The 13,007-nt window shown below is 37.8% G+C and overlaps 1 protein-coding gene across 1 annotated transcript; it reads right to left on the bottom strand.

The window, feature by feature from the left end:
* Positions 1-98: 98 nt before the first annotated feature.
* LOC149837889 (2-Cys peroxiredoxin BAS1, chloroplastic-like) lies at positions 99-12,510 on the bottom strand. Its single transcript, XM_090006260.1, has 7 exons — positions 12,237-12,510; positions 3,286-3,360; positions 1,303-1,384; positions 1,113-1,192; positions 689-814; positions 488-601; positions 99-394 (listed from the first exon to the last, which is right to left on the bottom strand). The coding sequence occupies exons 1-7, from the start codon at positions 12,429-12,431 to the stop codon at positions 278-280; spliced, it is 789 nt and encodes a 262-aa protein (XP_089862386.1). The 5' UTR covers positions 12,432-12,510; the 3' UTR covers positions 99-277.
* Between the last annotated feature and the right edge of the window lie 497 nt (positions 12,511-13,007).

Below are 13,007 nucleotides of genomic sequence, written 5' to 3' on the forward strand. Positions count from 1 at the left end.
TTCTTTTGATTGATGTTTCACCGCATTTCACGAACAAATGATCACCATTGGGCTAACAACACCAATAAAAATTTGTGCTGAAAAACCAGGGAAACCAATTAGAAAAGTGAAGAAGGAGATCTTAAATGGATAGAAATGCAAACAGATATTTTAATCTTGTTCCAGTTAACAGCCTAGGAGACACGACTTATAATCCCTCTGAACTCGCCACATTAAAACTGGACAAGAAACAAAACTTCCGGAGCAACTTCAAAATGGAATAAGTTACTAATTATGCTCATATTGCTGCAAAGTATTCTTTACTGAGTTTAGGATCTGGCTTCATAGACTTCTCCCCGGGCTTCCATCCAGCTGGGCAAACCTCATCAGGATTCTCTTGGACATACTGCAATGCCTGTTGAAAGAAACAGTATAGATGAGTTCCGTTCAATTGTATTCGAAAATACTAACGAGCACAAAACAGTGACTTCCTAGCCATGATCCTCACCTGAAGTGTCCTTAATGTCTCATCAACACTTCGACCAATTGCAAGATTGTTTATTGTGGAATGTTGGATAACTCCTTCCTTGTCAATGACAAAGAGCCCTCTCAAGGCAATACCCTAGCAGAAACAAAAAAAGAGTCCAGTGATTTGTGTAAACCATGCTAGAGAGTGAACGAGACAACGGTGGGAGCAAATGAGCAGTACCTGCTGTTGAATCAAAACACCATAGGACTCTGCAATTGATTTTGTCACATCAGAAATCAGAGGATACTTCAAATCACCAAGCCCGCCTGACTTTCTGTCAGTCTGAACCCATGCAAGGTGGGAAAACTACAGCGAAATAAATTTAAACGGGATCAGGTTCTAAAACCTATCAGAACACTTCAAAGAAAATGTGCCTAACATTGGAGGGAAAAAGTGTTGCACACAATCAGAAATTTCAGGTCAGAAGAACAATGTGTGCACAATATAAGCCAAGAGATCTAGAAAGGGGAAGGGGGAAGAAGAGAAATCTTAGCATTTGTTTAAAACTTTACATATCTGTAGCTGTTTCGAAAATATAAAGAAAACTTCAGATCAACGGGGTAACAACATGGCACATGCTGAAGATGAAAGATTAGGAACTTACCACACTGTCAATTGAAACTCCCAGTATTTCTGTGTTCAACTTCTCAAATTCAGAGTATCTATCACTGAAGGCAGTTATCTCTGAAAATGGAAAGTCAGTGCTTCAGTGTGGTTAAACTGGCCTAACATTTTGCCAAACCAAAAATCATACCAAAAGCATCATAACTAGAAATTAGGTTGTTTCAATTCACCTGTGGGACAAACAAAAGTAAAATCCAATGGGTAGAAGAAAAGAATGACATACTTCTTCCCAATATAATCAGAAAGCTTGACCTGAAAATAGTAACAAGCAACTAATCAGGTTTCATCTAAGATAAAAAAACAACAGCTCAATGTTATGATACCAAGTTGAAATACAATATGAAAACAAATGCAATGTAATCATGGATCCATGTATTTTCTTCAAGTCCAAACTTACAAATATTTATAGAAGAAATGCATAATAATTGCAAAGACAATGAAAACACACAAATGGATGGAGAACTGATTGTCGTCCAACTAAATTCAGATATCAGAGAGTAGGAAGGCACCAAAACTCATGCTCTTAGACAAATGAATAATTTATTGTCCCCCTTATGTTGTTAAATTATATATATATATATATATATATACTGATGTAATAAGTAAAACCCATTAGGGGTATTCTAGTCATTTCACCTTATGTAATTTGTTGTGCCCATTAGGGGCACATAAGCCTTTTTCTTTTTTTTCCTTTTTCTATTTATTTAACATAATTCCCTTTAGCTAAAAGCTAAGGGCATTATGGTCTTATCCCATAGAATCGTTGGGACCTCCCCAACGGCTCTATTTCTAGCCGTTGGAGGGTGGTCCCAATGGCCTCTATGCATGTGTGTGGTGTATATATAGGGGGCAAACCCCTCTTGTATTGTAAGCTTGTTCTCAAGCACTCTATCAATAAAATCTATATATTTTTTATGCTTTCTCTCTTGCCCATAAGTGTCATTGTGATTGTGTTTGTATCTTGACCCATAAGTGGTCTTTGTTTGTATGTGTTGTACTGGACCATAAGAGGCATTTGTTTGTGTTTCTTTCTATTCTATTACATACCTATAGGGTTTTTTTTACCCAATTTAAACACATAAATGGAGATTAATTTTGGTTTTCAGAATAATTGAGATGCTGGTAAAATTGAGACAATTACTAACCAAAAGAATTAAATTGGGGCCTTCATGGATTTCCAATTCATTATTTGACTTTAATTTGATTAATCTTAGCTTTCATTTAGCGCATCACTCCAACAAAAGAACTCCCAAATTTGGCCCCAGAAAATTCTGATTTGTTTTCTTGATCATTCTGATTGGCTTTCAGATGACCTGATACCCATATAATATATCAAAACTTGTATCAGGGTTTGAATTTTTAAACAGTTGGAAAACTCATCAGTCATAATATTTTCCAAGGAGGTATAAAAAGAAAAGAGTTATCATGGAAAACAGTTATGTTATGCTGATAATAGTTCAGTACCCGACTGGAAAACATGCAACTATAGGAAAGTGAAAATCCACAAAAAAATATCAAATTACAATAAAACCAGTTCTTGGACATCCTTAATGACCTAGCTACAGATCATTATTTCTGGCAACTTCTCACCAAAAGACACCTGATGACCATGGCAAATAAGATCATTGTGTATTCAGTTATATCTCCACAACTATGATCATCAGATTTCTTGGTTAACGTAGACTGGTCCAAAAGTTTGGCATGTGATGGAATGTGCTGGTTAGCAATACAAAGATGAAGATATATACAGACCAAAGGACATAATGTTAGAAGGATAATACGGTTTAGCCATCGTAACCAGCTGACACGATCATTGAGATGCACAATGCATTTTCATATTCAGCACAGAATTTTGGATCCAACCCTATATCAGGAAAGGCCAGCAGAACTCTTCTAAACAACAGTAATTTTGGCAAGAAAACTGGCAATAATTTCCCTTAGCTCAAACATGCTTGATGGCATATGGAGCTCTTGAAACAACACATTTTAACTACTTGAAATGGAAGCATTGCACTGTGTGTGATTCATCTGAATGGAGAAACAACTATATATGAGAATATTAATACATCAGCATAAAAAACAAATGGTGCATAGATTACTTTTCATTGAGAAGGAAAAATAGATTTCTTGGTTAATATAAGAAATTAGTATACCTTGATAAATTCCTGATCAAAAACTGCCTCGGCCTCAAAATCTGGTGCTTTATTTCCAACCAGTGGAGCTTGGCTCTATCATAATTTCAAGGTTAGCAGATTAGTAAAGTTCAACAACTAATGACGAACATAAATACATTAAAATACCAACACACAAACACACAGACTAAAATTTTCATAAACATGCTGGATGTGATGGCAGATCAGTCATGAAGCATCTTAAACAGGGAATCTTGAGATAAAACTGTAAATTTTCAAGTTTAAGAGGGAAAAAGAAAAAAAAATGAAACATATTTTTGTTCCCTTCACAACCCAAATGTTTTATATCAATTCCAATGAATGTCTTTTCCTTTCCCTCCTAAACTTTCAATCACATTCTGTGTCTTTTATTGAATTGTCTTCATCTTCCATTGTCCATTGTTTCACTTATTTTCTTAGTCATTAATGTTTTCATGAGAACTCTGTTATAAATATCACCAAATCCAAACCCATTTCATAAATGAACATCACCGTGAGGGAAAAAAAAAGAACTGTACTTTTCAATATGCTCATCAATACAGCCTTAAACAAGTCTTCTTTATGAAATCATTTTGCCATTTCAAGTAGTAATTAGCTACAAAAATTATTCCTAATTCGTACTTACACTTCATGGTTCTTTCTCTATGCTGTTTTTGAGCACTCATTATCACAAACACTAATCCATCTGGTTCATCATAAGCTCGTATTGTCAATCCCAAAGCTTCATTAATGCATCAGGTCATTTTCACCTTGACAAGTGAGATAATGGTCATACATGTTAGATAAATCGTGTGGGCCTACGTATGTTTAATCACACATTATAAATTTATAATGTCTAAGGTTAAGGCCCATATAAAGTTATCTTATACGGTTGGGCCATATGTAGAGTATGATTATATTATGTGTAGAGACCTCATGTGCCCTCATTTATCAATTTTCGATTTTATGACGGGCTAAATTGAAAATAGACTATAAGGTGGTTACAATTAGGTTATGGTCCCCAAACCATATATAGTGGTTGTTCTCTTTTGCCTCCCATCAAGAAAAAAATTTGTCGCTCTCTCATAAGGTTTAGAGAACAAGAAAATGCTACGTATAGAGGTTCTCGAAGATCATAATCATAAAGATCTACCAGAGCAACAATGGATTCAGGTACGCTTCCGCATCAAGTTTTGTTTCTGATCTTTTCAATGATTTAGTATGAACAAATTTAGGGATCAAGAAATGTGATTTCCCTAATATGGAATTCAACAATTGGTATCAGAGCCACTTGTTCGTGTTGAATCATTGAAATATTTGATTTTTGCCAAAAAAAATTCGTTGGGGATCAGCGATCCTTTGCGGTCCGTTTTTGGGACAGGTACCGTTGGGTGTAACATGGTTTTCGAGGAAAAGAGAAGGTCCGAATCTCCTTTCCCAGCGTTTTCTTTTCCGATCGGTAGTAGGGTGTGGGCAGAAGAGGGTTGATCGACCCTCCTTGCGCCATTCGGCAACGTCCGGACGAGAGGGAGGGTCGTTCGAGCCTCCACTTTTGTGACACCGGACAGGACGGAAGGGAGGGCCATTCGGCCTCTCCTTTTGGATTGCCGGAATCGACAGACGGGAAGGTTATGGTCCTTCCCCTCCCTTTTCTTTTCAGGGTACCGGACCGAACGAGAAGGGCCGATTGGCCCTTCCCCCTTCTGTCGGGCGGGCGGGAGGGCCGATCGACCCTCCCCCCTTTCTTTGTTTGTCGGACGAGCAGTCGCCCACTCAGATCATCGGACGAAGGGGGGGTTCACCCTTTTCTGCTCGCCAAACGGGGTTCATTTTTTAGACCGTTCGACGATAGGGGTGGGGTGTCGCCATTCAGTTTGCCGGACGAAGGGGATCACGATCGGCTAGTCAAAAACTGTCGGTCGTCTGGGGCATACGGTTCCCCCTAGCCACCGTCGGTGACCATCTGGGGCCGATTGTGTCCGACGATGGTGCGTGGAGCATCCGGTTCGTCCCAGCCACCATCGTCGGGTGTTTCAAGGCCGACGGCAGCCAACACCTTGTTCAGGTTCGGCCACTGACAGTCGGGGCCGATTCGGCCTAAAGCCGACTCAGTCGGGTGGGCCGGTTCATCGGCCTTCAGCCAATTCAGTCAAGTGGGTCAGTTCGGCCATTAGGCTTGGGCCGGTTTGGGGTACAGCCAACACAGTCGGTCAGGCTGAGTTCGGCCTTCTAGGCTGACCCAGTTCGGTCTCCGTCAAATTAAGGGGACCAAACCGGCTCAGATGGGGGCCAAACCTGCGGGTTGGGCCTCGTTGGACCCACCCCAATGGCCCAGTTATTTTTTTTTTGTGATGTGTTGGGGTGTGACCCGGACCGGGTTAGGCCTATTTTGACCCACTAGTTGGGTCTGGCCCGACCCCGTGGGTCGGACCCTCGTATGTGCCACGAAACTCGTAAAAATTTTTTAAGGGACATTTTATTATTGAATTAAGGGCCATTAAGTATGCATTTTGGGTCCCTCTAGAAGGTTGACTTCAGTTATTTTTCAACCCTATACGGATTATGACTATGTTTTATTTTTGTTTATATGCATGTATTCACATATTTGAACCATGGTATTTTTTTCAGTACAAGGGTGTAGATCGACTTGTTTGAAATATTGAGATGTTTATAAATTTGGGTTCCATGCGAATAGTGATCGGCCTAAAGAAAGATTACTATTTGGTCGAGCCCAAATATATATTTTTTCAGTAATAAATATGAAAAGATTATCAAGTTTTCCATGTGAATAACGAGTCGATCCAAAGAAAAGCTTTTTGTTTGACATGATTAATTGTCTATGATTGATTACTGTGATAAAGAGTACCACTTACAAGTTGATATTTTTGTGCAAAGACTAAATGTCAATGTGTGATGGAGTTCACCACAGTTTAAATATATTAATTTGTATTAATGCATGTGCATATGTAATTTAATTATGAGTTTGTTGTTGTTTGTTTTATTCTTGATTAAGTTAATACTTTTGTTTCTACGATATCTGCAAATATAAATTTGATCCCTATTTTGAATGGCTCTAACTTCAAAAATTAGAAAGAGAACATTATGATTATTCTTAGATGTATGGATTATGACCTTGCACTTCGAGAGAATCAACCACTTGCTCTTACAGATAGAAGTTTCGCTGAGGATAAAAGGAACCAAGAGAGGTGGGAGCGATCCAATCGCATGAGTCTTATGATCATGAAACGTGCAATTTCGAAAACCTTCAAGGGCACTATGTCTAAAGAGGTTAATGCCAAGAGGTTCCTTGAGGAAATTGAAAAACGTTTTGCTAAAAAACGAAAAGGATGAGATAAGCACTCTCCTTTCAAGTCTTTTTCAATGAGGTATAAAGGTAAAGAGAACATTAGAGAGTACATTATGAAAATATCTCATCTTGCTTCAAAACTAAAGGCATTAAAGTTAGAGTTGTCTGAGGACTTACTTGTGCAGTTAGTTTTGATCTCTTTCTGCATAATACAGTCAGTTTAAGGTCAGTTATAACTACCAAAAGGATAAATGAACTCTTAATGAGACCATTTTAGACGGTGTGTAAAAAGATAAAAGGATGAAGAAAGAAAAGACATAAAGTGCTCACTTGACAGTTGACTCTAAAGACAAATTTAAGAAAAGAAAAAAGAATAAGGAAGCTGCAGTGGACCCTCAATTACAAAAGAGACATCAAGAAACAAAGTCCAGTTTTTTATTTTGTAAAGAGGAGGGTCACATGAAGAAGGATTGTACCAAATATGATGTTTGGCGTGAAAAGAAAAATACCCTCCTTACTTTGGTTTGTTCTTAGGTTAATTTAACTTTTATACCTAAACACACTTGGTGGATGGATTTTGGTGCTACCATTCACATAAATGCGTCTATTCAGGGTTGCCTTAAGTTGTCGAACACCAATTGATGCTGAAAGATTCATCTATATGGGCGATGACAAATCAGTTTAAGTTGAGGCAATAGAGACCTTTAGGTTATTATTAAAGATTGATTGTTATTTAGATTTGAAAGAAACATATATTGTACCGTCATTTAGACAAAATTTTGTTTCTATTTTCGCATTAGACAAATTTGGTTATTCTTGTTTATTTGAAAATAGTCACTTTAAATTGTTTCTTGATTCAAAGTTTATTAAGACTAGTTCTTTATCTGTGGTTGATAACCTATATTTACTTAATACTGTTACCTTAAATCATGAAACCTTGCATTCAAGTTCACGTGATACAAAACAAAAATTAGCCAATGAAAATTCTGCTTTATTATGACACAAGTGTTTAGGTCACATTTCTAAACAAAGAATTGAAAGGCTTGTGACAAGTGAAATTCTTGATTCTCGTGATTTCATCGACTTTCAGGTTTGTGTTGAGTGCATAAAAGGAAAACGAACAAACATAAGAAAAATATGCGACGACAGAAGAACAAAAGTCTTAGAACTTATTCATACGGCTATTTTTGGGTCATTCCCTATGGCTTCTTGGAATGGTCAACAATATTTTATTATGTTCATAGACGACCATTCTCGTTATGAGTACCTATATTTGATTCATGAAAAGTCTTAGTCCCTAGATGTGTTCAAATCATTTAAGGCTGAAGTTGAAACCCAATTTGGCAAAAGGATTAAGGTCGTCAGATCTGACCATGGTAGTGAATATTATGGTAGATATGATGGATTAGGTGAACAACGTCCAGGACCCTTTGCTAAATTCTTAAAGGAATGTGGTATCGTCCCTCAATATACCATGACAGACACTTATAGCATGAATGATGTTGCTAAGAGACGAAACAAGATTTAAAGAATAGGGCAAGGAGTATGATTTATCATTCTACCTTACTAGAGTTTCTCTAGGGAGAGGCACTAAAGACTACAACTTATGTACTGAACAGAGTACCAACTAAAGTAGTAACCAAGACCCCATATGAAATGTGAACAGGAAAAAAGCCTAATGCGAAGCATTTTCATATTTGAGGATGTCCAGTTGAGGCTAGGCCAAATAAGCCACATGAAAAGAAACTGAATTCAAGAACGGTTAGCTGCTATTTTGTTGGGTATTCTAAAATATCTAGGGGTTATAAATTTTATAACCCTATGAATAAGTCCTTTTTTGAGATGAAAAACACTTGTTTCTTTAAAGATGCTGAGTTTAGGGGGGTGATAAGGTAAAAGACATTGCTTTTAAAGAAGAATCTGTTTTTCTTCCTTCAGTTGTTGACAATGATCAAATTTTCATTTTCAACATTGTTCAAACAAATCCAGAACAAGGCAATGTTCAAAATCTCCCTATTCAGAATCAAGTTTTTACTCCTATAGTACAAACTCAACAACCTCAAGAAACACCTTAAGTAACTTAAGAATAAGTGTCATTAAGGAAATCCACTGGCGAGAGGAGAAGGGCAATTCCAGATGATTAGATTGTTTTTCTCCAAGAACATGAGAGTGATACTAACTTAAGCGAAGATGATTCAATCAACTTTCATCAAGCTATACAGAGTTCTAATTATCAAAAGTAGATAGATGCCATACATGAGGAAATTAAATCCATGAAAGACAATGGCGTATGAGATCTTGTCCCATTACCTGAAAATGTGAAGCCCATTAGTTGCAAATGGATATTTAAAACTAAGAGAGAGATTCAATGGATAATGTGGAAAGATATAAGGCCCATCTTGTTGCAATAAAATTTACTCAAACGGTAGGCATTGACTATACAAAGACTTTCTCTCCAGTTTCTACGAAAGACTCTTTCAGAATTATGATGGCACTTGTGGCTCATTTTGATTTTGAGCTGCATCAGATGGATGTAAAGACTGCATTCCTTAATGGTGACATTGATAAGACAATATATATGGTGCAACCAGAATATTTTGTCTCAAATAAAATGGTTTGCAAATTAAAGAAATCCATCTAAAGTAGGCTACCCGTCAATGGTATCATAAATTTCATCAAGTTATCCTCTCATTTGGTTTTGAGATGAATGCGATTGATGAATGCATATACCATAAGTTCAGTGGGAGTAAATATATTTTTCTAGTTTTATATGTCGATAACATATTAATTGTCAGTAATGATATAGGCATACTGCACGAAACTAAGAGATTTCTGACAAAAAAAATTGAAATGAAAGATCTTGGTGACGCCTCTTTTGTATTAAGGATCTAGATACATCGAGATCGTTCTCAGAGTATTCTTGGATTATCGCAAAAGAGCTATATCGAAAGGATTCTTGATAGGTTTGGCATGAAGGATTGTAAACCAAGTGACACCCCTGTTGCTAAGGGAGACAAGTTTAGTGTTGCTTAGTGCCCTAAACACCAATTTGAAGTTAAGGATATAAAAAATATTCCTCATGCATCTGTTGTGGAAAGTCTTATGTATGCTCAAGTGTGTATACGTCCAGATATAGCATATATTGTTGGGATGTTAGGCAGATATCTGAGTAATCTAGGTATAGATAATTAAAAAGCAGTCAAATGGGTTATACAGTACTAACAAAGAATAAAAGATTACATGCTCACATACAAGAAGTCAGATCAGTTAGAGATCATTGGATATTTTGATTCTGACTTTGCATGATGCCAAAACAGTCGCAGATCCATGTCAGGTTATGTTTATTTGTTGGCCGAGGGAACTATCTCTTGGAGGAGTACTAAGCAGACACTCATTGCATCTTATACTATGGCAATAGAGTTCGTAGTCTGTTATGAAGCATCCAATCATAGAATATTGTTACATACACTAGGCTACGGATTTTGGATAATATTGAAAGACCACTAAAGTTGTTTTGTGACAATAATTCGACAGTGCTATATTCCAACAACAACAGGAGCTCGTCGAAGTAAAAACATATTGACATCAAGTTCCTTGTTTTTAAAGAAAGAGTGCAGACTGCAGAATGATCATATATCTATAGAATATATTGATACAAACACCATGATTGTGGATCCGCTTACCAAAGGTTTACCACCCAAGGTCTTTCACGAGCATACTGCTCGAATGGATGTTATATCATTTAATGATATGCTGGTTTAGTGGGAGTTTGTATGGAGTTTGTATTTGGACGTTCCATGATATAATAAAGTTCAGGTTTCAGTTTCATTCTTTACTCATTTGTTGTGATATCACTAAAGAATAAGGCATGATCAGTTGAAAATAAACATGTTTGGATCATATTACATGTAATTTCTATGCTTCACATCCATACTTGATCTATATTATTTGGTTATGTCAATATACGTAATCATTGATGGGTCTAATTACGATGTTTATATTGAAGACTGCTTTGGTTCTATGTTGACATGATCAATGAACCAGATTGTTAGAGATGTCATCTAATAAGACAATGTTTTTTGAGCTCATAAGGTTATAATGCGTGATTGTAAGGTGACATATGTGGCCGAAGTGGGAGATTGTTAGATAAATCGTGTGGGCCTACATATGTTTAATCACACATTATAAACTGTCTATGGTTAAGACACATATAAAGTGATTTTATAAGGTTGGGTCATATGACATCTCATAGAGTATGATTATATTATGTGTAGAGACCTCATGTGCCCTCAATTGTCAATTTATGATTTTATGATGAGCTAAATTGAAAATAGACTATAAGGTGGTTAGAGTCCCCAAAACCATATATAGTGGTTGTTCTCTTTTGCCTCCCCTTCAAGAAAGAAATATGTCCCTCTCTCATAAGGTTTAGAGAAGAGAGAAAGGCCACGTACAGAGGTTCTAGAAGATCATACCCGTAAAGATTTACCAGAGCAACAATAGATTCAGGTACGCTTCTGCATCAAGTTTCGTTTCTGATCTTTTTAATGATTTAACATAAACAAATTTAGGGATCAAGAAGTGTGATTTCCCTAATCTGGAATCCAACAATACACCGATAGGTTTCTATTGATTTATTCAACTTAAAATCCACAAGCTTGGTGACAGCTTCTATTTAGACTCTAACTTCGTTAGCCTTTGATCACCAACACATGTTTATGTTCATTCACCTTGAAAAGTGGGGAAAACAGGTCACTCATTTTTTCTGAAATAGATGGGTAAGTTGTAGGAATCCACTTTTGAAAAGCACATTATGGAACTACAGAAATCCACTTTTGAAAAGCACATCCTGCAACTACTATGCATCTATAAAGAACACTTGAGCCACAAAAAAGTATGAAAAATCAACGACCATGAAATTGTTGAACCTTCCAAGAAATTAGGTAATGCAGCAGAAGAAAACCAAGAAGTACTCCTAGTTTCAATTGTTTGTGTGTTTTCTGGAAAACAATTCACCCCATAAAAAATTCATCCACAAAAAGGATACCGAAATGCATAAGATGATGCCACCCGGAAGCTTAAAAGGAGTAGGGCATCTCTCTCTCTCTCTCTCTCTCTCTCTCTCTCTCTCTCTCTCTCTCGCACACACACACACATATGCACAAGGTTATTACCAGGAAATATTCCTGTCCACCTTCAAAGAAAATTTCTTTCTTCATAGAATCATCACATTCCATAGAAAAAACTCCTTTTTTTGGACCTCATTTTTGCTTCCAACCCAAAGAAAACCGTGAGTAAAAATAGAAATACAATTGCGATGCTTCAAATTGAAAATTTTAACAGTAAAATTGTGCCATATGCTCACGCAAAACATTAAACTTTTAAGAACTTCTCTTTTCGCGACTTCTCAGCTAAAACCCTCAAAACCGAACTTCATATGACAATAATCAACAGTTCCGTACTCAAAACGAGAAATTCCAAGTTCCATACATCGAATTCCACCATAATCAGCGCTCAAAACATGAATAAATCACTCAAGTGAATGTCCCTAACTACTCAAGACGAACAATTCACGAGATTTCCATTACCAGAGACAATGCACACCAGAATCGGCGCGCTGAAGACGCGAAAAAAGACCGATACTTACAGCGCTCACGGAGAAACCTCTTCGCGAAGATCTCGGCGTCGAAGCCGGGGAGCGGATCGAGCAGGAGCGGAGGCTGACGGCCTTCCGGAGGCCATGGAAGGCCTTGGGGTTGGGGACGGCGGAGGTCCGAGGGGAGAGCTTGGCGGAGGGAAGATCGGCGAAGGAGATGTGGGAGGACGACGCCATGGCCGCCATCGGAGAGCCTCCAAAAAACCCTAACTCCGAAGGGAAGGGGACTCGCTGCGTGGGCTGAGTGACCGTGAGAGTGAAGAACCGAAGCGAAGGGTGAGAAGATAAAGCAGCGAGATCACGGGTGCCATCGATTCAGACATCGGTTCAGATTACGGAAACGTCCCTGTTCTTTTGAGAAAATGACAACGTATTCACTCGTTCGGGGAGACGGTTTGCGGGGCGCTCACCGTTCATCTTGAGATGGACGGACATGGTGACTTAGCGGGTTGATGATTGAGGCGTATCATGAGATGGACGGTCGTTTTTTATGCTGTTCAATACGTCACGCTGTATCGAAAAATCTGAAACTGCTTTTTGGACTCCTGCAATCGTGGAGGGTGGATCGCAAATGGGTCGGGTCAAGTTTGAATCGACAATCTATCAGTAAAAAGGACTTGGATGCGATACAAATATCAAAATGGATTTTGGATCCGGATTAAAAACAACTATACAATTGGGTTTGGAACCTGCAATGTCTCAACACAAGGTGACGTGCACTAGCTGCTCTTTAACCCCCGTTTTTGAGACGGGGTTCGTTTT

Source organism: Nuphar pumila, chromosome 5, assembly GCF_984573655.1.
Source record: "Nuphar pumila chromosome 5, dmNupPumi1.hap1.1, whole genome shotgun sequence".
In the NCBI taxonomy this organism is placed as follows: domain Eukaryota; kingdom Viridiplantae; phylum Streptophyta; class Magnoliopsida; order Nymphaeales; family Nymphaeaceae; genus Nuphar; species Nuphar pumila.

Bases quoted from the DNA above. Each gene is read 5' to 3' on its own strand.
- LOC149837889 (XM_090006260.1), bottom strand. From the start codon at position 12,431: ATGGCGGCCATGGCGTCGTCCTCCCACATCTCCTTCGCCGATCTTCCC. The intron at 1,385-3,285 runs GTATACTAATTT...TACTATTTTCAG, and splicing joins TTGATCAGGAATTTATCAAG to GTCAAGCTTTCTGATTATAT. The intron at 1,193-1,302 runs GTGAATTGAAAC...TTCCATTTTCAG, and splicing joins TACTTTTGTTTGTCCCACAG to AGATAACTGCCTTCAGTGAT.